The sequence below is a fragment of the Penicillium cataractarum genome (genome assembly GCF_028827025.1).
Source record: "Penicillium cataractarum strain IBT 29864 chromosome Unknown utg000008l, whole genome shotgun sequence".
NCBI classification, from domain to species: Eukaryota; Fungi; Ascomycota; class Eurotiomycetes; order Eurotiales; family Aspergillaceae; genus Penicillium; species Penicillium cataractarum.
In genome coordinates, this window is record NW_026622744.1 from 3,841,108 (window position 1) to 3,867,045 (window position 25,938).

The following is a 25,938-nucleotide window of genomic DNA, read 5'->3' on the forward strand; positions in this document are numbered from 1 at the left end:
GCCTAACGAATCAATCCAACCCGCTCCGCAAGAAAGAGTCTCACCATCAGAAACGAAAGAGTAAACATAGAGAAGAAATAGAAAGGAAAAAGTCATGAGTCTTCGTTGCATTGGCGTAGAAATCCATGGCAAGTTTGCAAATTCCCCCAAAACAGAAAATACAACCCAGCTTAGTGATGAAAAACACGGATCGAAAAGGAATTATAACAAGAATACGCCGGAACAAATGACCATGAGACAATGGACATTAATCAGGGACGAAAAAGGAGAAGGGGAAAGGAGGAGATGAGAAGAGGGCGTGGAAAGGGTGGGGAGGAAATATAGAAAGACATCAAAATCAAAAGGACCTCCTTGTTCTATCAGGAGTATAGTAAAAGGTTCAGAGTTCCTCCCTCCGTGGTCTTCCATAAGAAAAAAGAGGCAAATGAGAAATATTCATGAAAGAAAGACAAATCCAAATAGCCTTCCTTCATTTTATCACAGGGATACAGGAATAAGGGGGGAACGAAGAAAAAGAAAAACACAAAGACAGGTTGGATTGGAACAATTCTCAACCTGTCCTAGTTCTACTTTGGCATTTTTTGCTTCGATCCTCGTAATCTCCAAGTGGAATTAACATGGCAATGCTGTTTTTCTTGCCGTTTGTTCGTTATCCCACCGAGTCAAGTGCAGGCCGATGGATCAAAATCCTTCCTCGCCGGCCTTGCACAACTTAATCTGTCGGACCCATTCAGACTTGAGGACTTGAGAAGCATTGATTCGGCGAGATGGGTTCGGATCCAGAATAGAGTAGATCACGTTGCGGCAACGGGCCTGGAAAGTACATGTGGAGTCAGTCTGATGTCCTGCATTGCATGAATGACCTGCAGCGGCAGTAGTAGTGCTTACCCGATGCAGCGTCTCAATTGGCGCATATCCATCTTCGTGTTTCCGGCCCTCCAAATACCGCTGGTAGAACTCATCTTCGTCCTTGCGCGCCACACGCCAGAGATGGCGACCTGTTCGCATTGCCATATAGATCACGCCGGTGGCCCACAGATCCACGGCGCGGGGGTCAAATTCCTTCTCGATGTATTCCTCTGGGGCGATGTATGGTGCAGATCCGCAGAGACCGGCGGTCATGTGTGCTTCCTTTTCCCAAGCCATCCGGAAGCACTCGCCGTTGCCGAAATCGGTAATCTTCAGGGCACCGTGGGTGGTAAGCAGCAGATTTTCGGGTTTCAAGTCGCGGTGGGCGACACCCATTTCGTGCATGTACTCGACGCCACGCATCAATTGTTTGAAGAAGCAGTCTGCCTCGGCGACTTCGAGTTTGCCGGCTGCCAGGACAAGGGTGTAGAGGTCACCACCAGCACAATATTCCATGACCTCGCAGTAATCGCCCTTGGCATCTTGCAGCAGATCGAGGGTGTGAATGACGTTAGGGTGGCGAAGGGAGGAGGAGATACAGAACTCAGAGGTCAATCGTTTTTGATACCTCTTGGCCGTCTCCTGGGGTCGGCGGCGGAACTCCTTGACGGCATAGAGTTGCTCACACTTGGAGTCTGTGGGATCCACCTTGTGGGAGATACGGACGATACCGAAGGCACCACGGCCAACAATTTCCTGGCATTTGCCATATTTGTCCACCAGGGACGCGGTCGCGTTGGGTCCACCCTTCTTATCGGCGGCCAGCTTATCGCGCTCGTTTTTGAATTGGTCGATCCAGGTCGACATTAGGGACAACTGCTGCTCATCAGCCTGGTCGTCACCCTTTTTCCTTCCACCGCCTAGCATGTCTCGGAGGAGGTCGGTGAGTTTCTCCTGTCGTCGGGCGCTTCGAAGGTGATGGTTGTGAGTGCCGGTGCCCTCGGGAAGGACCTCGAAGCGCTTGTGGGGCGGGGCACCATCCTTCTGGTCTTTGGAGTTGGCCGGCTTCTTCTTCGTATTGTCGACGGGCTCACTTTTGAGCGAGGGTTGTCGGGAAGGGGCGCGAGAGGGGGGTCTTGAGTTTGCGCGAGACGAAGCCTTTGAGTTTGGCTTTTGGATGCCGTTAAGTGGCTGAACGCTCTCCATACTGCTATCGGAGAGCTCGCGGTGGGTAACGTCGTGGTCTCGAGTCGGGGTTTGTTTCCCCGAGCTCGAGAACATGCGAGAAATGCGAGAGGCCATGTTGCCTTTGGTAGTAGGTTTCGTGGCCGGTGAGGACGGCGGAGGGAGCATGTCCCCGTTCGACGCGGACAGGTTCATGCCCGCCAGGGCTCGTGTTACCGAAGGGTCTCCATCCCGGGGGTCATGTGAATATTGAGAAGTTGCGGCTGAGGAGACTGCGGACGGGACAGGTGAGGGAGAAAGCGGAGTCATGTGCGGTGGATCTTTTGGGGGGGGGAGGGGAAGGAGAGGAGGAGGATGATCGCGAGAGCGAGACCGGAGGGAATAGAAGATTCAGTCGATTCTCCGGTTGGAGGTGAGAAGGAGAAGGCGAGCTACGCTCGCACGAAGCCAAAAGCTGCGGAAGTGCAACCGATGCGCTCGTAAGAACTCGCTGATTTCTTGTTTGAAAGAGACGAGGTGAGGTTGAGGTCCGACGGCGAAAAAAAGTGGTGTGTGGTGGCCGGTCGTTGCCTGAGGCAGCGAGGTGTGTACAAGGTGACGACAGCGACTTCGCAAGCAGCCGAAATGTGAGGCGAGATCAAATGGAAATTGGGTACGCTAAGTACGGGTCAAGGGCAAAGAAGAAATCAGATCATATACGGAGCAGTAAATTCAAGAGCATACGCCCCGAGGGGTTATGTCTGATATAATATATACTGCACGAGGTAAAAGAAAAAAAAAATGAAAAGAAGAGGGAGAAGTGGCAGATGAGAGGGATAAAAATTGGCGATACTACGGGAGGAGCAGGGGAGGGTTGAAATACCACGGGGAAACGAAGTTCGTATGGGGGGGGGGAAAGAGTAGAGTAGTAATTTACGGGGAGGGGAGTTGTCCCGAGGAGTGATGGAATTTTCTGGTGGGATTATTAAGGCTGAGGAGAGCAAGAAAAATGAATACGGGGAGTACAGAGTACATCGAGTGCTTTGACAAAGAAGTAGATTGACGGAGTACTCGGTACAAACCGACACTGCAAAAGGGTGGTACAGTCAAACGGTCCGAGAGAAATGTGGACACGGCCAGAGATGACCGGTAACGTGTATGGCCATGGTAATAGATTACTTACCACACCGTCTTTACAGTCAGGATACACTCCCCGTACTCCGTCCTCCGTACCCGGATTCCCACTGCCTCGAAAGACTTGGGATTATTAATTGTCAGCTTTCTTACTCTTTCAGCTTTCAGCCATTTGCCCAGTCCCTGATATCTCATCTTAGTTAATTGCCACGGGCATTGTTCTAGGGGATTCTGTGAGGCGGGCAACTCCAAAGCCACAGCATACTACTTACAGTAGGTGCTGATCATGCAATGATGATGATGAGAAGATGGAATTGGATGATATTAATATTACGACTAATAATAATTCTATACAATAATAATATAATTACAATATATAGGGTTTCCTTTCACATTTGCTAATACTATACCTCTAACTGTTCTTTCTTCCAGTCCCAAGTATACCTAATTACCTATTCCTATCCATTGTCCTTCTCCGTAGTCACTCCACTCCGTACTTTGTCCGGTAACATTCCTCATTTCCTCGTTACCGAGTGGCGCATGCCCTCCTGCCCTAGTGGTGCGGGCACAATGGAAATATCCATCCACTCCAGAAAATCACCAAACGAGGAGCAAAGAGGGGGGCCCCGTAACTAGGCACGCTACAAACACTGGAGACGGGACCAGCAATAAAAAAGGTAAAACCAGGTAACTAACACACGAACGACGACATCCGGCTCCCGAGGGCCCCATACTGTACAGTAGTTGCGTGGTACGGAGTCCCGACTACGGAGTACACTTAGCATTATGGAGACTACTATCTTCTAGTGAGTGATTTAATCTTCCTGTAATAAGCATCTATTCTCACCATTGTTAGTTATGTCCGACTCCAATGGTGACATAGCTTTGCATAGGCATAGTCATAACTAGTTGATCGCTACCGAGTCCTTTCGTATGGACCTCGATTCTTACCGGAAGATCCCTGGTACCGACGCTGGGTCTGTTCCCTTTCCGTGGCCCGTAGCTTAGAAAGATTAAGCACTGCGCAGACCCATTCCGAAATTACAGGACGATCCCCTGATGACGTCCCCCCCCCCCCCCCCCCCCCCCCCGTTTCGGTCCAACTGGTCCTGATAACTGAGTCTGACTGGTCCAGTGGTCAATGTAGGACAAGTCCATGAGTTGTCCAGTGTCGACCCAGTTAAAGATGAGGGCATTATTCTGTTCCTGATCCTGTCCTGTTCCCCTCCCCTTCCACCACCCCAATGACGTCGTCAATCCTAGAAACGATTGGACGCATTAGTTATTCCAGATGTCAGAATCCCCCCCCCCCCCCCCCCGTCTCTAACCTAGGTCAGTATTATACTTCCGCCACGTTCATCCGCCGAGCGCATGGCCCCGATGCGAGTGAGGCTGTGCACGTCGTCTGCTTTGTTGAGTAGCCCCCATTATGATTCGATCGTGGCCCCGCACCAGCAGTAAGAGCCGATGCGCTGGGTGCGTCGTGTGGCGCTAGCATGGCCACTTGTCCTCCGTCCTTTGAGGGGTACCCGATGTGGATGCCGATGATGATGATGATGAACCGTGAACGAGGGGCTGGTGGATGATGATGATCTTGATAATCATGGCTTGGTGGAGCCCGACATCACTGTCCACCTGCGAGAAGAGTGTAGATCAGGCGTGAACCTTTGCGAGATAACGCATGATAGGGGGTCATGTTCAATTTGGCTGTTTTAGTGTTTACTGTATGTGAATGAAGTTTGTCGATAGACGGCCCCGCTACTATGATTCCCTCGGCTTGTGCATCCGCGGAAGTGCCCTAGTGCTACTCGGTATAGTAGAGATAGCGTGTCGGCGAAACGACAACGAACAGTGGATATTTGACAACGCGCTGTTCCATCTGTAGGACGCTTCTATTCTCAAATTGGTATGTAGTTAGTGTGGATATCTAACAGTCTAACACAGGGCTAATCACAGCCAACCATGTACAAAACAGAGCACCTAGCTAAAAGGCCAACTACACTCCAACTAATTCTTACCCGCCATCAAAATGCCGACCCCACCCCGGAAAACAAATCACGCCGCAAAAGAGACGGTGAAGCTCATGCGAAGAACCCCTCGACCACCGGCCGCGCATACCCTCCCCAATTCCTATTAACCCTGATAGGCTCCCCTATATCCCTCAACGCGATGACACAACTACTACTGCTACTACTACAATATTAACGATATAGTCAATCTGCCAACTCAACTCGACATCGACATCGGACAATGCACTCCTTGGCACTGTCACAAGAAAGTATAACATCTTAAAAAAGAAAAAGAGTAACAAAGCAAAAAGGTCATAGTCATAGTCATACCTACAGAACGGTCATGACCTCCCGCTCTCCGCGCCCAGCTGAGTTCTTCCGCCGACGCAATGCTCGATAACTACTGGTCAGCATTTTATCAGCCCATTCATTCCCGCATCAACCCCCTCGAGAATGCCGTCATCTGGCTTGGATGACGCTAGATGGGCTGAACACGGTTCCTCCCGCTAGCTACGACCTCGTATATCAATGCGAGTCCTTTGCTAGCGTAAGCTTTGGCGTGAGTTTATCACAGAGGCATGATGGGGATTCCTCTCCCGCGCTGGGAGTTGACTGGCCCCATGGGGAGATGTGCATGGTGGTTATCCCCGGTTCTTCGTTGGTGATCGGCCGCGGACGGCGTCAGTGGGACGGACGCTGTGTGGTTCTTTGGCTGGTAGAGAGTTGTTGCGGCGATCAGATTGAATAATAACGTAGTTGGCACTGTATATTTGGGGGTGTAGCGGTGCGTATGGCCTTGTTCGGGAAGGAGGTAAGATCTACCAAGATCATAGGCTACCAGGTAAAGTATAGTTGGCCAGCCTATAAAACAGAAGCTTGGAGCCTGTTTCATATTTCCTACATCTACTATGAGGGGGCAGTACACAGTATGATCAGTGACTGGTGGGGAGGAGATTCCCTCGCGGGGAGTAACTCGACCAAAGAACGTACGCACATCACTAGTTAACTGAGCGTACCCCGTACTAGGGCAAGCTCGTCGCATGCCGGTTTAAACTTCCGACCTGAGACGGCACACAGATTACCCCGGATTATTGTCGTCTGACTCGTGGATTTGGTCGGCGGGTTAAGCCCGTAGTTTTTTGCCCGCACGATCGATGTAGACATGAACGTTTCAAATAAGGCCATCACTAGCGAGGGTTTTCTCTGCGTTTCAAAATAAATTATAGAGTCCACTTTAGATAGTTGTGATTACTATCGCACAATCAAAATTGGCAGAACAAGCCACAGCAACATTAATCCGGGGCAACCTCGGCATCCTCAGACCCATGGTTTCCCAACCGGAGCACATGCGCCAAAAGGGTAAACGAGAAGAGAAACCCCCTCAAAGAGGATAACTGAAAACACACACGAAAGAGGACGACCACATACACGAGAAGAAAAAAGAAATGAAGCCTTGTTAGCCATACAACATATTCGAGTGACAGTGTGTTCCGTTGAATTGTTGAACAACATCCTCGACATCTCCGTTCTTCATTGCAATTAAACTACGAGGCATTTGTTCCTCGCCAATCAGCACTTACGAGCGTTGAGGAGGGGGCTTGCCATGATCTGATTATTAATACTCCATATTGGCATGTACATGCGATATCGTGTGCCATGCAGATGCGATGCAGATTTGCTTTTGCTTTTGCTTTTGTTGATGGAACGTTTTCTTTTCTTTTTATCTGTGTTTGCTGCTGTCGCAGCTTGGAAGTTCTTGGCTTCGATGTACGGAGTATAGTAAACAAGTCAAGTGTAAAGTGCTCGATACCAGTTTCATATACCGAGTATGAGTGTATGCGTATTCTGATTCTATACCTGTACGGTGTACATTTACCTGTTTCTGTTTCTGTTTCTTGCGAAAAGAAAACGGGATAGAATACAAAGCATCCTACCATCAGCAGGGCTCCTGTACCTAGTCTGATATGGTAGGTCTTCGCACATCCCAAGTACTACTCCATAGGCCCGCTCGTCCTGTCAACCTCTAGATCCCGTCCAGACAAGTCCCTCTATCTGTGTCTTCCTCTCCGCCCCCTCTTAACCACATAGCAAAACGCTTACCCCACTATCCACCATCCAAGCGCGAGCCACCCAGTGCCACGAGCACAGACGGGAACGTTAACTCTACGCCAATACTTGCTCACCACACGAATATACCGACTACAATGCGCGACGTAGCATGTACAAAGTACTCGGGTCCTCCGCACTAGGTTCGAGAGGGGGAAATCATCCCCAAAATAAAGCCTCCCACTGGACACACGGAGCGGCCGAGTCCAACCGTGTCCTTGCTGACCGCCATTTTACACATCGGGGATGAGTATTCCGGGACACACTTGCCCTCTGGATTATCCTGCTTGCGTGTGTGAGATTCGGTGGCTATTTGTCAGATCAAGTCGTAGAACACAGTGTCTTTAGTTTACTGTCTATTATTGGGAGATTCTGTTCTAGGGAGGGTTGTACAAGCCAAGACTGTGGGAGCTATCCAAGGACGAGCTTGAGATAAGCTGTGGCCGAGCTGAGCTTCGGCATCTGCAGGGAGCTTGGATGCTTATGCTGGAGTGGCTGGTGCAGTGCTGATTGGTATGTTTGGACGCGGTGGTAGGTACTGTATCTATAGTTGATATGTGTACCTCTGTACCGGCGCAACCCAACACAAACTCCCTTTACCCTCTGTATACAATCAATGCCGTCCTCCATAGACACCACAGAGTAATGATATCCTAAGTACATACAAAATCGTATTCTTTCTACCTACCGGCCTCTCCGTTCCCCCAAACCTCACGCCCAACCTCAGGTATATGGCATCCCTATATCAGGCCAAGCTATAGCCCAACTCTGCATCGTGCATTGAACCAGCGGTCCATGCCCTGCACCAGGATGCACCGCATAGCGCCCAGTCTTGGCGAGGGTCGGCTGTCTAGCCTTGTAAAGCAATGATGGAGAAGGAATCCACTACGCCGCGGAGATCTTTTGTGGGTTGGGGTAGCTAGAGCCCCGTACAATGCCAATTCTCTGTGTCAGTGGCGAATGTGTGCCGGAGTGGTGTCTTCCTATATGGACTTGGATCGGGATGGGGTGGATAAATGCTCGTGGGTAGTGGTTCGGGCCGGTCCTGTGCACGTTTAATTTGTGGTTTTCATATGATATATGGTTTGTATGCGGGTAGTCGGGAGTTCAGGGTTGTATTTATGGAAGATACTAAAATACAGTTGTATAGTATCAATTGAGAAGTCTTGTGGATGTGATCTTCCAATTGAATTGCTAGGTCTGACTGAAATAGACTGTTTGATCTCACCGAGCTTTCCTGGAAGGCCATGCACTTGTGTTTGTCTCTGATACCTACGGACACGGCGGGACATGCATGAGCCACGGCAGAGGGAACCCAAGACATCCGAGTTGGTCTGTCCTTGGCAGGGTCACGTAATGAATTCTCTCCAGAAAATGTGGCTTTGTCTCACTTACAACCTACCCTAGTCTGACGATCGCGTTGATACGAGTGGTACGGATGGACTGTAAGAGACAAGGAACCGGACAAGGAGAACATTGCACTGTGGTATGACGGCATCACAGATGGTCTTCTCGGGATTCTATTCAAACACGCTATTTGATATGCAATGACGTGAGAAGCTTGTTAATGCCGAAATTGCTGCCCTGACCTCCAACTATCCGGGTTCACCCGCTCTCAATTGCGACGTCGGTTCTTGTTCCTGACTGATAGTGGAGAGCACTATGTGCAGGGATGGATGTGCCCGAGAGCCCGCTTATCCAGTGCCGGTGCCCCGCCACGTGGGATATCTGCCACATTGACTGGCGCCTTAATCTGTCCTGAAAAAGGCGGTATAGGGGGCTGGTTGGGTGTGCAGGGCGGTGGGAGGGAAGAGATTGCGGTGTGTTACAGCTTGTCTCTCCGTTTCCTCCATTTCAGGCTTCTTGGACGTGATGTGTGGAGGTTTGCTGGGTTTAGGAAACCCGGCCGGCTGTGGGAGAGCTTCTCAATGTCCAGCTCCAGCCCGAGTGGCAATGCTGACGGTACCAATTGGCTGGTAGAAAGGGTACTCCGAATCAAGATAGAACACGGGTCTGCTACCATATCAGAAAATGAGTCAATAACAAAGGGGGCGGGGACGCCTCGTCTGTGGACAACGTACCACGAACTGCTCTAGTGACTCCTCGAAGAGCTCGTTGTTGACGCCTACGCCGCCCGGGTGTTCAGCGGGAGATAAGGGGTTCTTGACAACTATTGTATATGACAGGCAAGGTCAGTAGTTGATCCATGTTTATCTCCTGGGCCAGGACGAACCGTATTCCACGTAGAGGTTGATGTAGATCTGTTGTAGAGCAATGCGCATGCTGGGGCTCTTAGTATCCGTCAACATCACGAACTTGATATTGGTCGGCGTCTCGTAGTAGTGCAGCTTATATTGACTGGTGTTGAAGGACACGAAGCTAGATGAGAGGTCCAAGCATTAGTCTCACGGTAATCCGAGGTGTCCATTGGAGAGTCCCACTTGTCCTCATCACCACCCAACTTGCGGACCATATTCCGCAGCGAAAACACCGTACCAAACACCAATTTCGAGTCATCGTCCGTAGCGCGCATCGTCTGGCCAGTTCCTGCGGGGCCAGACTGAGCTGGGCTCTCGTTGCGTGATGATTTCCCCACGATCGACGCCGGGCGCGGCAGCCAGCGGCGTTTGTAGATACATTCCGCTGTCAGAGGGAGGTAAAAGTCAGCCAAGTGGATCCCACTATCTTGAAAATCAACTTACCGTGGCGGTCAAAGATATAGAACGAGTAGACAGTCATTGCTGGAAGTTCAACTATGGGGTGGAAAGCTTAATGGAAGGTGTGATTTGTTGATGTTCAGGGGAGGAGGGCGGTGAGCGGGCGGTATCGATAACCTAATCATTTTGTATCTGATATGGAGAAAAGCCGTTGCCTGGACAGTCCAGTCCCTGAGGAGAAACCCCCCAAAGGGTCTAATTTTTTATTTGCTAATTTTGGAAATCCTGATTATTTTTCTTGGTCTTTTCTGGTTGATCTTCATTGCAGGAAGAACCAAAAAGCTTCTTCTATTCGCCTCGTAAGGCTGACAGCCTGCATTTTGCCCGTTATCTGCTGTTCTCCCCCCGCTCTCACCTTCCTCGACCCTCGCTACCCCACACACCTACCTAGGCGTAACCCAACCTGCCGAGGGAGAAGCATTTCTTCTCTACTTCACCCAGTACCTCGTTTCAATGGACGACACCGTTGGGACTCCTCTGTCCGATGTCTCTGCGGCGCCCTCGATTGACTCTCTCGAGGGGGCGGGTATACCGCCGCCCCCATCTCGAGTCACGTAAGCTTTCCCTGAGGTCCGAGGCATAGTTTGGGCGAATAGCTAACGGGTATTCCTATCTCCTCATTTTCAGTACATCTGGATCCTTCGATAGTCTTCAAAGACACCGCCAACGAAACCCCCGAGCTCGGCGTCCGGTGAAGGTTGGTAGACGTTTTGTACCGCGCGCGCGAGAGATTCCGGCGAGAGACTGATTCGTGTCTCATGGGCGCATAGGAAACACTGGACGCCCGCTCCGAGTATAGGACGAGCCAAGACGACGGCACGGCAGAGCACCGTATCAACCAATATATCATCAAGCAGGAGATTGGACGAGGCTCCTTTGGCGCCGTCCACTTGGCTGCTGATCAGTTTGGCAATGAATATGTATGGAAGCGCCCTGGAATAGCCATTGAGGGCATTGAGACGAGGCAGGACGAGAATGAGGGCATGGTACTGACAGAAGCTCATTACCAGGCAGTGAAAGAATTCTCCAAATCCCGACTCAGAAAACGTGCACAGTCACACCTATTACGCCGACCGCGTGGACCTCAACGACCCGGTACGGGATTCAATTCGCCCTTGCATCGCCATCCCTCTCAAGACGACGATGAGAACGCCAAAAATCCGCTTTATCTGATCAAGGAGGAGATTGCGATTATGAAGAAACTGAATCACAACAACCTGGTCTCACTGATCGAAGTGCTGGATGATCCGACTGAAGATTCACTTTATATGGTCATGGAGATGTGCAAGAAAGGTGTGGTTATGAAGGTTGGCTTGGAAGAACGAGCCGATCCATACGATGACGAGCACTGCCGCTGCTGGTTTCGTGATCTGATTCTGGGGATTGAGTACCTTCATGCGCAAGGGATCGTCCATCGAGACATCAAGCCCGACAATTGTCTCGTGACCAATGACGACGTGCTGAAAGTGGTTGATTTTGGTGTTTCGGAGATGTTTGAAAAGGACTCGGACATGTTCACTGCCAAGTCAGCTGGATCTCCGGCTTTCCTCCCGCCCGAGCTGTGTGTAGTAAAGCATGGTGATGTCTCTGGCAAGGCAGCGGATATTTGGTCGATGGGAGTTACCCTATATTGTCTGAGATATGGCAAGCTTCCATTCGAGCAGCAGAGTATATTCGAGCTGTATGAAAGCATTCGGAGCGATTCGGTAGACTTTGAGGATGAGCAGGATGATAATTTCAAGGATATGATGACTCGTATTCTGGAAAAGGACCCGGCGAAGCGTATCAAAATGCGCGACTTGAGGGTGAGTGTGAGAGAGCTGGCGAGATGTTGAGGATTCACTGACATTGTGCGATTAGGAACACCCTTGGGTAACCGCCAATGGGGCTGATCCTCTGCTCTCCTATGAAGACAACACAGCACAGCTCATCGAGCCACCCACGGAGGAAGAACTGAACCTAGCTATCACCAAGAACATGGGTCATTTGTTAACAGTGGTATGTACTCGATACCCAGAATTGACAACTTACAGAATTTCATGCTAATTATGGACGGTTGCAGATGAAAGCAGTCAAGAGCTTCAAGCGGTTAGTAGATCCGTCTAAAGCAGGATCAGCCATGCAAAGTATTTTGGGTAGTGAGCATGATGCTCACTTTGTGGCACCCCCTATGGAAATGGACGAGAGCGATGATTTCCCGACCATTGGGCTGGATCCCAACGCCGAGCGTGCTGGTCGTCATATCTTCACTGGTGGCATCAGGAAGGCATTTGGGCGGCACCCTATGCTGGCAGGGCGTGGTCGAGACGAACCAGCAGAGAGACACTTTGCAACCACTCCATTGAGCGTTGCGTCTGGTGCAGACGATAGTACAACCAGCAGTGGACGATCTAGAGGCGCCTTTGAGCCTCCAGAGCGAAAGGACTCTGGCTCAATACGGAGTGGGAGGTCAATTGGAAAAGTAGATGCGACTGGGATCCATTCTCAGTCGGCATCGCCTCATCCCGCACTCTCGCGAGCTAGCTCTGCAACCACCAAGCGCAGCGTCGAGGGGACGAGAGGCCATGCACGGGATCCGCTTGAAGAGGACTTCCCTTATCTCTTCATTGGTCCTTCGACCTACACCGGCATGTCACCTCAGGAACCCAGCGAGTTCAATATTGGCAGTGATCCAACGCCCATCTTCGCCGAGCCCGACAGCACCGAGGACGGAATGGATTCTGCCTTGGATGCAGCCATGTCCGACGAGCCGATGCAAATCGTCAGTGAATCCCCCGGTGCAGCAGAGTTTGACATTTACGAAACGGCATACCGTAAGGAACTCGAGCGCATCAAGTCCAATACCTCCACCTTCCCTGGCGCCGGCGTCAGTCCCAAGGTGTATCTAACGCGTCGCGTTGAGGGCAAGCACGAGGTGATGAAATTTGTCAAGGATGAAGTTCTCGATGTGCAAATGGGCAATAGGAAACCCTTTGCGTCGGCTGGCAGGTCCGCGACGGCGTTTGGGGCGGCGGTGAGCTTGTTGCGAAATCAGATGGAGCAGAAGAGGGAGGCCGAGCAGAACGAAATGGATGCTTCAGCGGTGGAGGGGTCGAATCCGGGGCAAGAATCTACGGAAAGTCAGCAGAGCCCTCCCCGTGAGCGCAGACAATCCCATCCTCCCTCCTCATCGCTCTCGTCACAGTCGATTCCTGGCCCCGAAGCATCGTCCTTGGAAGCAACTGGCGTTCCAGCTTCGGACCCGAACACCAGTGCAGAAGACTCAACCACGCAACTGCGTCGACTTCTCGCTCGTGTTCGTGACAAGAATGAGGAGTAACAAGAGATTTGCTGTGTCGGAGGGAAGGCCGCGGGGGTTGTGTAAATAGAGGAGTGTGTCAGTCGTGAAGAGAAGATGGGTCGAGGAAAGGACATATATGAATAGCAGACAAGGCTAGCACCTCGTTCTCCGCTTTTTATATCAGGTCGCACATCGTTACTTAGCATTTCCCTTGTTGTCCTCATACCGGCGGTTCCATAACTTTCATCGCCTTGCATATGACAGAACCCTGACCTTGAAGTTCACTCTCAAGCGCATGTGCGCACTACCACAAAGAAATATAGTCTTGACAACTATGAGAGATTCACTCAGTCTATTTCCAACAAAAAATATACCTACATACAACCTTTCAAACCTCCTAATTTTCCCTTGTCCCTTATTTGAGGTGATGTGTCCAACCTAGTGAAAAAGTCCCAGTGCAGTGATCAAAATCTCGGGAATTGCCCGTTGCATATGGGACATGCGGGATGGTTACACAATACGTCTGCCCCTCAATTTAGATCTACATGACACATGACAGGGCTGGAGTTACGGTGTAGGGTGGACTGTGGTTGTTGTATGGTTTGGTGTGGGGTGACAGGGAAGATGCTTGGTAGACAGGTAGGTCCAGTACTGGTGGCAAGTAGATGGGTTGTAAGTAAATCGTATGCGCTCTTTATGTAATACGTGTACTTCATGGCACGCGATATTGATGCTTTTACGCTGGGTAGAGTAACGAGCTGGAGTCTTCATGCGCATATCTATAAGATCAACCAACGAGTAGAAAGAGGCGTGGCTGCTATGTATACTACCCGAAAGAAAAACATAGAAGCAAAGAGTAGATAGCGAAGTAATCCACAGCCCAGACAGACCTAGGCAGAGACAGAGGCAGAGACGGAAGACTAATTAAGCGCTGTACATTATAAAGCAATCCATAATCTTACATGCGTCATAACACAGTAAAGAAGTAGTAGAAGAAGAATCAACGAAACATGGACAATCAGAAAAAAGGTGCAAAAAAGGGCTGATCTGGTGCGCGGTCAGGTCATCATTGTACCTGTGTTACATGACAGGCGAGAAGTCGTAAGTAATGGTTGAGACGTGTCGTGTCTCGTAGAAAGGAAAGCAAAGCAGAGCAAAGCAATAGCAATGGCGTCGAAGACAGGTCGGTTCATCTGCGGACGAAGGACGTCTGGAAGGAATGGGGGTATTAAATAATACAAAGGCACGCCAGATCATGTATAATGAAGACGGTGAAAAAGGAGGTCCATCGTAGAAGGAGAGAGAAACAAAGTAGACCGCGCGGAAGAAGGGTTGCTGTCGCCATGTTGCTGGAGTTGGTACTGGAGACGTCGTGATCGAGGGAGTGTATGTCATGGCACGTCATGGGAGACACAGGGCAGACAGACAGAAAGAAGAAAAGAAGCACGGCACATGGAAGAGTAGAAGAAGCATTGTAAGAGATAGAGCAAAGCAAGGCTGATCAAGTAAAACAATCAATACAAAACAGAAGACAAGACAGTTTAACGTTTAACGTCAATTGAACATTGAACATAAAGCATTGGTTCATAAGATGAGTTTGAACTCGGTAAAGAAATTGCAGATCGGAAGGCTGTATTGTATGGGAGGGAGTCCATATCTTCGTCGAGGAGTCATCGTGGACACATCAGAGCCGCATGCCGAGGGGTGAGTGGCAGGCAGTGGAAGTCGCGGACGCAAAAAGCGAGATCATCGGTGATTGTGATTGTGATTGTGATTGTGATTGTGATTGTGATTGTGATTGGATTGTGTCATTTGAAGACGTGTAATCGGAAATAGACCGTGCAGGACGAAATCATTGCAAGACATAGTGCATGAAGTATGCGAATCGCAAATAGCAAATGTCGAACGCAAAGCGAAAAATGTAACAACAAGATATCCAAAAAGAAGGGGGGGATCAGATGTAAACGCAAGAATCAAGAGTTGACAAGCATAATGCATGATCCAAAGTCAAAGTAAAAAACATAAACAATAAACGCAACTCGAAACGCTGTCTATTGTTCTGTTCGTCAAGAGTTCATTTCATGAATTCGAGGTCGTCGTGAGACATGGCTGCAACATAGCTGCAAAAGAAGGTGAAAAAGATGGTTATAAGGGGGAATTTTTTTCCAAAAGGTCCAAAAAAAAGGTCAAAAGCACGGTCAGGAAGGGGATGGAGAAGGTAAAGCAGGCCAAGACAAATCAGAAATACCGTCTACCTTCGGAGGCCATATTGATCGTACTCATAGCACGATCTTTAATGTATCCAATCCCGTCACAAGAGCAAAGCCAATCCAGACTCGACTCAACCCCAAAGACAAGATAATCAAATGCCAACCTGACACCGATTACCTCAACGCCTTCTCGCCAGGCGTCGTACTACTCCTCGCCTCAACATACGACCCCATCCCCTCGCGCTCACGCTCTCTCTCCCGCTCACGTTCACCGCGACTAGCAACCGAGTCTCTGCGCCCACTATCCGGCGGCGAAAAGCGATCCGGCGGAATAGCACCATAAGCACTCCTCTCGCCAGGATTACTATTCAACCGCGGAAAGGGGTCCGGGGGTCCTAATTGCAACGTCCCTAATTGCAAGGCATGCGGGGAGGGCAACGGATGGCCTGGATGACCCATCTCCGTCGGCCGGGGGAGTTCGCGCATATTAGGGCCCATGCTGCGGTTTGGTATATCGCGGCGTTCGCTGGGATTGGGATTGGAGCTGGGCGATGAACTTGCACCTGGTATAGACGGTGCCGGCGCGAGGGGTCTAGGACCCGGGACGTCGTAGGGGATTAGTCCTGCGTTGGGTCCGTGGACGGGATGCGAGGCTGGGCCTGGAGCTGTCGGTACTGGATATGGACCCGCTGGACTGGTTGGTGATGGTGGGATTCTCATGCGGTTTGGGTTTGCGCGACGAGGGGGTGGATAGGTCTCGCCGCGAGCTTCGGCGGCGGCTTTGCGTCGTTCGGTCTCGGCTTTGCTGGGTCGGCCGCGTTTGCGGGGTGGTTCGCCCGTTGATGTTGTGTCGAGGCGTGGGGATAGTTGGGCAGAGCTTTCGCTGCTGTAGGAGGCTGTGCTTGCTGGGGGGCGGGGTTGGATTGCGCGTGGAGCGAGTGGTTTTTCGGCGGGGTAGAGGGGTCGTTTGCGAAGGTTTGCGTCTATACTGGAGGGTGTTCCTGGTGCTTCTGGGCGGGGGATTGGGACTGCTGTTGGTGGTGGTGCTGGATGTGGTGGCTGTTGATATTGGTGTTGATGTTGAGCCTGAGGTTGCTGTGGTTGAGGCTGGAATGGTGATTGCGATTGCGATTGAGGTTGTGCTTGTGCTTGTGACTGTGTTTGCGATTTCAATTGCAATTGCATGTTTTCAAAGGCCAATCTGCATTGACTGAGCGAGCGGCCTATGGTTTCATCCGATTTGATAGTGGTTAGTGTAAAAGGCGCGGTCGTATAGTCCAGTCTTAAGATTACCTTGAGGCAAGGGGATATGCTCCCAGTCAGGGCTGATACGGAACTCATTGATTATGCGAAGTAGATAATTGGACGGAATGCCCGCTTTCTTGAGGATTTCGCTGAGTAGAGTGTTCTATACCGATGTTAGTATAGTTCAATATCATTCGGAGAGTCTTTGACCATACCTTCTCCTCCTCGGTCCATGGCGTATCAGATGAATTGGACATATCCAGACCATTCAAGCGAGAACATAAATGTTCTTTTAGTTTGTCTGGACACTGATAGTAGAACAGACCCGATGAGAATCAATAGGTCAATAGAGAAGAGCTACCGTCTTCAAAACCTCGTCACCAAAAGAAACAATAAACAAAGCAAAGACAGCCTCCCAAGACAAGATATTAAATCGGAGCGAATGGCAATCAGAAAAGAAAGCCGTGTGTACGCGTCCACAAACACGCCCACGATGGACGAACTTGAATCCTCGAGAATAAGGAGAGTAAGAAAGGGAAAACAAGAAAACAAATCAAAAACACGCAAAAAGGAAACTCTTATGTGCCCGTCCTCTTTCCACCAGGGTCAAAAGGGCAAAGGTCCAGAAAAGAAAAGAAAAAGAGAGAGAGAAAAGAAATAGAATTATTTCTCAAACAGGGAATCGTCAGGAATTCTTCAATTGCCAACAGAAAAGGCCGGGCAAAGGAAGAGGCGAGAATGCGAAAGCGAGAAAACAAGAGATAGGGAGAGGATAGGAAGAAAACAAAATCCCAAAAAATACAAAAAGGAGAGCGAGGTTCAATTGAGGGCTTTACAGCCACAGGAAATAGAGGTGCAGCAAAACAAAACGCGGTCCATGAATCCCCGGCTGGAAAAGATTGGCCAAAACGGAGTTGAGCAGCCGGGATCGCGCAGGAGGGACCGCGGCGCGTTGGACCGGAGGGAAAGCTGCAGGGTCTAAGTCGTGTTTGGGAGGGGTTGGTGAGAATTGGGGTGGAGAGGTGGAGTAGAAGAGGAGGAGGATGAGAAAGAGGAGGATAGATAGAAAGCAAAGAGGTAGAAAGTAGAAACAGACTAGAGTTGGCGCAGGAGAAGCAGTAACAAAAAAAAAGAGTAGTAGCGATAGGTATGGAGTGCGCTTCGCGGGTTGATCGTAGAAGTAATGCAGTAAGTAATGCAGTACAGTAGTGTAGTCGAGACCAGAAAAGGATTTACAGTACGCGCGAAGAGAAGGAGGCTAAGAAGAAAATAAAAATAGCGAACTCCCAAAAGAGGATAAGAAAGCAGAACAGACGCTATAGAGCCCACAATTAAATGAGTGGCAGGGAGAGAAAAGGGAAAGGGAAAAAAAAAGGGTTAAAATAAAACAAGAGAGAAAGAATAAGAACGGGGAAATCGGGGAGTTTCATCTCTTCCAGAAGAGTTCGAGACGAAACAAAATTATTAGTGATGCACGTCGCCGGAGGGGCTCGTTCTGGGACAACAAAGTACGATCGAGGGGGAAAGGCCAACATCCTACTGTACTGTCTGTACTGTAGTACATATTTCAGAGCGTTTCCACTGGATTATCCCAAGTTGAGTACTTTCGGAGACACGCTAACACGCTAAAACACCAAGGCACTGGGCACTACTGTATGTGGACGGAGACACACTAAGACTCTAAAGGGCTAAACGGATTATGTATGTAACTAGAAGACTCCGTACATGGATGAGGATGGAGTCCTTTGCGCGTGGAAGTGGGGATCAAGAGTACACTGCATGGCTAGTGAGGTACCTCGTAGAGGAGTATAATAATAGAGAGAATATACCCCGTACATAGTCTTGAATAATAGAATATAGTAGGATTCTACAGAGTACGGAGTATATACAAAAAGAAATGACAAGGCTAAATTAATCCCCTACTACTCTAATCCCTCCGTGATATTTCCTGCCATAGCCAAAACTCTAGGAAGCGCAAAGCGACAGGACCTGACGAAAAGAGACTTAATTAGTCCCCACGCTAGCCGGGAACAAGGAGACGGACAGCTCATCAGGGGGTGGACTAGACTAGGAGAGGGGGGGGGAAACAACACAAAACAAAAAAACACGAATAATAATAATAATACATAATAATAATAATATTCCCCAAAATGTCGTACAGTCGGAAAACGGTTGGCCCTGACGGTCCCAGAGCCAAGGGACATGCTGCGGGAAGCAAGTGCTTTTTTCCGGTGGTAAACCGTGGTAAACCGAGCTAAACCTCTAGTAAAAAGTTCCTCAAGTGGGCTCCTTCAGGGCGCCAGGCGAATTGCGACCGTCTGATAGGCGCGCCCCGGCGGGTGCCCCGGGACGTTGGGTTGTCCGTGAATGGATTGTGTTTGAAGCTAGCTCCAGGGGCGGTTTAGGGTCGATCCACCGGGGAGTTTTTTCTGATGGAAGGGATTATTATGTATTGGGAATACGGTGGGGGATGGAGACAGTAAAAAAGTAAATATATAGCTATCTGAAGTAGGTAATAAGTGTAGAAGATACAATTGAATGATCAATTGCCTAATATATTGTGTACTTCATTGTAGCCCTTCCAAGATCACCCGTGCAGGGTTTAGCTCGTGAGTTCGGGAGAGAGGGGGGTCAGAGAGAAACAGGAAACGGTTCGAAGATCTTTGACCAGCTGGCCCGCTAGCATGAATCACCGGTGTCTTCTCGGGTGTCAAAAGACTCCATAGTCCATACCAGACGCAGTATTAAGTACAGTTCTGTACTGCTTATACGTACTGCTTATACAGTATGTACCGAGTCTAGCTCTAGCTCTAGCTCCCTAGCTCGGAGGATTTATTCTCGTTGGCTATCGTCCATTTTTCCATGCTCACAGCCTAACTCTAGTAGTCCTGGTTATACTTCGTTCGGTACCTCACTAATGTAGGTCGTCGATACGGGCATCCCGCGGGGCACGGGGTACTTTGAGATGGGAATAAATAGAACCTGGCTAAAAGGGGTGTTGATAACGTGCCAAGTATGGAGAGGAGGGTATAGAGATGTAGTAAATAGCCATTGTGCTTGAATAGCACGAGGTATAGTAGCAAGCGTATCGTCTCGCGGCTAGCTCTAATTACGATGAAGCTTACTTCCTTGAATGGGTTGGTGATTCGAATGCTGGAGATCTGCGCAGCATGACATGGCCATGGATTGTAACTAATCCGATCTGGACTAAGGTTCCAGTAGTCCTAGTAGTTCTCAAAGTATGTCCTGGGTGATGATTCTCAAGTATACTCTGGATAAGAGTCGTATGATAATCATTCTCTCCGCCATACCCAACTAAATAGCCATATCTATGCTCTCCCGTGATGACAAGGTTTCAAGGTTGGATCCTCCGCTTACTCTCCTCCTCCGTACCCTCTCTCATTCTCCCACTCTCCCACTCTCCTCTCCCGATTCCAACTGAATCAGAAACGATCCTCCGGACGCACAGACACCGTTTGCATTTCTGCATTTCTGCATCTGACAGAAAAAAAAAATAAAAAAAAACTCTCTCCCTGCAGAGCCCCTCCCATCCAATCGATTTCCCGCCCAGAGTCACTCCTACAGGGTGCAGCACCTTGCACCCCCCCCAACCAAAAATCGGCTCTTCTCATCCACTCATTTTTCTGGGAAACATCCTGCAGGGAATGGACAGAATACAGATATTTTACAGATATTACGCGCCACGGGCTGTGCTTTGACTGTCGAATATGACAGTATCAAACCCGACCCTCTTCGTACTAACCATTTCTCCTCCTCTAGCCCACCGTCTTCTATCTACTCCGGTGTCATCCACCGGCGCCGTGCATTTTCGGCATGAGCCTCGAGTCTGATCGGCTTCGCTGAGCCTATAGCTCTGGCAAAATTGCTGCTTCGCGTGCAGCTGCATTATCGCTTGCATCGTCTTGTCTGATACCGAGGTTGTGCATAGTGCTAACCCCCCTTTTATTATCCTGGTCGGAGCGACAACCTGACGCGACGTGGCTCGTCAACCGTGGATTTTCTCCACGCCTGTCATTACCAGACCATCCCCCCGCCCAACAGATCCGGCTTCAAAAGCATGCCCTTGTCTCATTACTCGAGAGTTATATTTCCTCCTGCGCGCGCATAGATTTTGGTTTGGTTTCTTCTCGACAGCCTCGAGGACGTATAGGCCTCGGTCGCGCGACGCGTCTATATTCGGGCCAAGGGTGGATCATCGGAGTCGACTCGGGAGGACATCATGGAGAACGATCGTGCTGGGAATAAGAAGGTCTCGAGAAGAACGAATGGTCAATGACAACTCGGTCACGTCTTTGGAATATCCTAGGGAGCATTCTAGGGGGAAATGTTCAACTTAAAAAGTATCTCTCGAGGCAGGCGGGCGGTGAGCGCGCGCGACGGCCGGTCAGTTTAGGATTATCTTTTGAATGAAGTGGTGCATCTTCTCTACCTTTTCTCTCCAACACCTGAACTCGTCTCGAGGACTCTTCCTCTCTACCTTTCTCTCTCTGGGCAATTCTCCCACCACCCATCACCTCCATCATCACCCTCATCTCTACATCCCATCTAGCTCCAAAACCAACCTCTCTACTTCTCCAACCCCCCCACCGTACAGTCCGTGTTCGTCATGTCCACCCATGACAATGCGGACTCTCCAGAGTCCGAGGCACCATCCACCAAAATGGACTCGCCCATGATCAACGGCCACAGCTTAAAGAACAACGGCCACCCCTCGCCATCCTCCCACTCACCTCACCCCCCTCTCAAAAAGGATCTCTCCACCGACGCCAACACGCCCATCACCAGTCCCGGGAGAACCCCGAGTTCCGATTCGCCCGTCAACCACGACACAGAGATGAAGCAGGAGACGGTAGGCGGCGAGATCATCGTCAAGCAGGAACCGGGTCAACCGGCCAAGCTGTCGCGGAGCTCGTCGCAGAAGATCGTGGCCAGGCCACCGCAGCTGTTTTCGCATTTACCGGATAGCACGGCCGATGCGCTGGCTACATTTGAGCAGATTGAGACTTGTTGGTATGCCAATAAGTATATGGGGTATACGGAACATGCGATGGAGTGCGACTGCGCTGAGGAGTGGGGTATGTATTCTTTTTTTTTCCGTGTCTATTTCTTGATTCTTTGTTTCGATGTTTGCTCTGCTGCGGTGTCGCCACTTGGACTGGAGAGAGGGAGAGCTCGTGTTTCTTGTTGGAAATCTCCGCAGGTCTAGAGCGTGCTGCAGGAGGGCGTTTATCACCACCGGATTCGCCCCTTGAAATGCCTTTATGTTTCCCGCGTATTTCCTATTCTTCTATCTCTGATCTTTACTAAATGATATCGTTCTCTTTCGACAGACTCCGAGGCCGGCCAAAATTCAGCATGTGGCGAGGATTCCGACTGCATCAATCGTGCGACCAAGATCGAGTGCGTGGGTGATTGTGGATGTGGACCCGACTGTCGCAACCAAAGATTCCAAAAGAAGCAATACGCGCCAGTTACCGTCATCAAGACCGAGAAGAAGGGATTCGGTCTGCGGGCGGAGGTCGATCTGGATCCGCACCAGCTGATCTTCGAATATGTCGGCGAGGTGGTTGGCGAAGCGCAGTTCCGGCGTCGGATGAGGCAATACGATGAGGAAGGAATCAAGCATTTCTATTTTATGTCCTTGAACAAGGGTGAGTTTGTGGATGCCACGAAACGAGGTAATCTGGGCCGCTTCTGCAATCACTCGTGCAACCCCAACTGTTATGTCGACAAGTGGGTGGTGGGTGAGAAGCTGCGCATGGGCATTTTCGCCGAGCGTGCAGTTCGTGCAGGCGAGGAGCTCGTCTTCAACTACAACGTTGATCGGTACGGTGCGGATCCACAGCCGTGTTATTGTGGAGAGCAAAACTGCACAGGATTCATCGGTGGACGGACCCAGACTGAGCGGGCGACTAAGCTGTCCAATGCGACCATTGAAGCCCTGGGCATTGAGGACGAAGACGGTTGGGACACGGTGGTTGCCCGGCGACCTCGCAAGAAGAAGACTGAAGAAGCCGATGAGGAGTACGTGGACAGCGTTCAGCCCAAGTCGCTGGATGAGGAGGGCGTGACCAAGGTCATGGCCGCGCTCATGCAGTGCCAGGAGAAGTGGATTGCCGTCAAGCTGCTGGGCCGTATCCAACGGTGCCAGGACGAGCGCGTACGCAACCGAGTTGTCAAGATGCACGGTTATCAAATTCTCAACTCGCAGTTGGCCATGTGGAAAGAGGATCACAATGTGATCATGCAGATTCTGGATATTCTGGACCAGTTCCCGCGTTTGACGAGGAACAAGATTATTGATTCCAAGATCGAGTCGAATATTCAACCATTGACGACTGCTGGCGATGAGCGCGTGGCGAGCAAGGCCGTGGCTTTGCTTGCAAGCTGGGCCAATCTGGAGGTTGGATATCGCATTCCACGGATGAAAAGGGGTGATCAACAAGCCAAGCAGTCTGTCAATCAATTCGAGCGTCGTGAGTCTGGGCGAGAGCAACAGCAGCGATCTGTTAGTCGCTCCCCATCACCCGTGGAACCACAACCACGAGGGGGACATGGCGCTGGTCCGCCACGAAGAGATCGGAATCTACATCACCATGGAGGCCCCGGGCCTGGTGCTGGTGGAGGACCAGGTGGACGATCACGCCGGGATCGTCGCCATGATCCTCGAAACCGTCAGCCTCTTCCTGAGGGATGGTTTACCGCGGAAGCTGAAGGAGGTCGGGTGTACTATTACTCGGCATCGGGAGAGACGACGTGGAAACGTCCGACAGCACCAGCTGCATCTGCCGCTGCGCCAGCTGCCAACAAGCGTAATCAGGCGCTGCAGAGCATCATCGATGGAATCATGAACTCGCAGGACAAGACACCCTCTGAACAGAAGACTGCGACGCCTGGGACACCACAGGCGTCTGATCCGCAACCGGAGAAGAAAAAGAAAGATGCAGATTGGTGGAAGAAGCTTTCTTTGGAGAAGCAGAAGAAGCTCTATGAGAATACGGTACGTGAAGCGCAGCCCAAGCGTCATGTATACATATACTAACTCCAACGCTTCTAGCTTCACCCTACGATCAAGCACGTTGTGGACCAGTTCAGGCATAAGCTCCCGAAGGACGATCTGAAGCGTTTCGCCAAAGAGGTATGTCTATCATCAAGTCCCAGTTCGCTTTTCCCATATCTAACAAATTCCAGACCGCCAAGAAACTCGTGGAAGGCGACTACAAAAACGGGCGCGTCACAGACCCAACTGCAATCAGCGACAAACACAAGAAAACAGTAAAAAGCTACTGCAAATCCTTCTTCGAAAAAGCCGCCGCAAAGCACAAGGAGCGCGAGGCCCGTAAAGCCCAGAACCAAGCCTCCTCCACCACAACCTCCACCAACCCCAAACCCGACAGCACACCCGCCGACGACCCAGACGTCAAAATGTCCGACGACGAAGCCGACCCAGTCACACATCCACATGCCAGCGCTGAACCTCCTACGCCAATGGACGAGGATTCTGCTGCCTCCACGCTCAAACGCAAGCGCGATGATAATGCGACTTCCCCTGGTGTTGGTGTAGATACACATCCTACCTCGGAAGTTGACAGTTCACCATCGAAACGTCAAAAATCTACTCCGCCACCTCCTCCACCTCCACCCCCGCCGATGGATGGACCCGCCGATGCAGATGACGATACATCGGTCTCGCCGCCTTCAGCCTCGAAGGGGTTTCCCGGTCAGGGCGGGACTGATGTCGAGATGAGTGATATCCAGACTCGTCCTGTTCTTAGTGTCCAGGGGAATGTATAGCGGAACGTTTTCCCTGGCGCTTAAGGTCCGAAGCTCCGAAGCACTGGTGAGGTCTGTTACAGATGATACGAGACAGCGTGGTCCGGCCTGTTCTGGCCTAAATGAAACTGCATTGGACGAGGGACTTTTTTTTCTTTTTATTCTGGTTCTCAAGCACGCACCCCTTCACAAACATAGGTGTTAATTTTTGCAAATTTCGGAAATGGAATGGGTAAAGCAAAAGCGTTTCTTCATTTTTTTTGGCTCTCTTGTTTCTTATGCATGGGATGGTTTTAATATTCCCCCTTTTACTGTGTTCTATTCCCTCGACTATATCCTGGATACTGTATCTTTTCCATCCGTTTATCATTCTAGATGTGTTTTATTTCATTCTTGCAACATCTGCATCTTCTGATCTCGTCGTCCTGCTGTTTTCTATCTCTCTATATCCGTTGTCGATATCTTCAGCTTTCCCGCTCAACTCAACTCGATTTCCTTCCGTGGAGGTTTACGCGAGGTGTAAGGAGGTGCTGGATTGGACTTGTTTTGCTTACCCTCACCCTCGCCCTCTTTTTCTTGTTTTTGTTTCGATTACTTTTACTTTTCTTTCCTGTTTCGTGCTCTCTCCTCCGTTGGAGATATCTTTGGCTGGCTCGTTCCTTGGTACTAGTACCTAGCTATGTATTTGAGAATACCCCCCGAAATAGTTGCAATAAGGAGTTTGGGATACTCTTTTTTAACTTTTTACTTTTGGGCAGTGTATTATTGGTTTTGTTTGTGGAGTATATACGTATAGTCTACGTACCTATGTACCTCGGGAGAGTATGGAGGGAGGACTTGGGAGGGTGTGGGTAGTAGGTTGGTTGGTTATGTAGACTTGGTCTTGGTCTTGATTCTAGGTTCGAGCTTAGGGGGTGTATTTGATTCTACTCGATGCATTCATTCACATCCTTCCTAGATTCCATTCTATTAAGAATGTTCGGGTATAGCATTACAACGTGTGTCTGTGTTTGAAATAGAAGTAAAACAGAGTCAAGGTTTGCCTCAGATATACCCTACTCCACCTGTCTTAGAGTTATAAGTCTTATGCTATCGTTTACTACGCCGAGAAATACAATCCATCAACGGATACCTATTAAATCTAGTATACCTACTCAATCTGAATTGATATCTACTAGACCATAGAGAGAGAGAGATACCACAGTACACTCCACCATGACCATGGTACTCGGTGCTATACCCTGTTCCACTCGAGTGTATCATATCCATACCTCAAGGATGCAGTTTCCAAGTACGAGCAATTCACAATCTACATCAAATCCAGAGAGAGAAATGGTCATCAATCATCATTGCCGGACCTAAGTAACCAAAAAAAAAGGAACGAAAAAAAAAAGAGTCACAACTCCACCCGGCGAGTGTCAATGTCAAGT

At 50.0% G+C, this 25,938-nt stretch overlaps 5 protein-coding genes across 5 annotated transcripts; 2 read left to right on the top strand and 3 right to left on the bottom strand.

The window, feature by feature from the left end:
* Window positions 1-681: 681 nt before the first annotated feature.
* N7496_010474 (serine/threonine protein kinase SAT4) lies at window positions 682-2,343 on the bottom strand (the record flags this gene model as incomplete). The annotated part of the gene is made up of 1 exon (XM_056703387.1): window positions 682-2,343. The coding sequence occupies one exon, from the start codon at window positions 2,341-2,343 to the stop codon at window positions 682-684; it is 1,662 nt and encodes a 553-aa protein (XP_056552387.1).
* Window positions 2,344-9,257: 6,914 nt separating this feature from the next.
* Window positions 9,258-10,001, bottom strand: N7496_010475 (TRAPP subunit BET5; the record flags this gene model as incomplete). The annotated part of the gene is made up of 5 exons (XM_056703388.1): window positions 9,258-9,278; window positions 9,344-9,432; window positions 9,496-9,641; window positions 9,704-9,905; window positions 9,965-10,001. 5 exons carry the CDS (start codon window positions 9,999-10,001, stop codon window positions 9,258-9,260), a joined length of 495 nt encoding a protein of 164 aa, XP_056552388.1.
* Window positions 10,002-10,432: 431 nt separating this feature from the next.
* On the top strand, window positions 10,433-13,298 carry N7496_010476 (serine/threonine-protein kinase; the record flags this gene model as incomplete). Its single annotated transcript, XM_056703389.1, has 5 exons — window positions 10,433-10,533; window positions 10,607-10,676; window positions 10,750-11,784; window positions 11,840-11,977; window positions 12,042-13,298. The coding sequence occupies 5 exons, from the start codon at window positions 10,433-10,435 to the stop codon at window positions 13,296-13,298; spliced, it is 2,601 nt and encodes an 866-aa protein (XP_056552389.1).
* A 2,345-nt stretch (window positions 13,299-15,643) lies between these two features.
* Window positions 15,644-16,971, bottom strand: N7496_010477 (putative AT DNA binding protein; the record flags this gene model as incomplete). The annotated part of the gene is made up of 3 exons (XM_056703390.1): window positions 15,644-16,692; window positions 16,763-16,877; window positions 16,930-16,971. The coding sequence occupies 3 exons, from the start codon at window positions 16,969-16,971 to the stop codon at window positions 15,644-15,646; spliced, it is 1,206 nt and encodes a 401-aa protein (XP_056552390.1).
* A 4,370-nt stretch (window positions 16,972-21,341) lies between these two features.
* set2 (SET and WW domain protein) lies at window positions 21,342-24,529 on the top strand (the record flags this gene model as incomplete). The annotated part of the gene is made up of 4 exons (XM_056703391.1): window positions 21,342-21,810; window positions 22,066-23,735; window positions 23,793-23,873; window positions 23,927-24,529. The coding sequence occupies 4 exons, from the start codon at window positions 21,342-21,344 to the stop codon at window positions 24,527-24,529; spliced, it is 2,823 nt and encodes a 940-aa protein (XP_056552391.1).
* Between the last annotated feature and the right edge of the window lie 1,409 nt (window positions 24,530-25,938).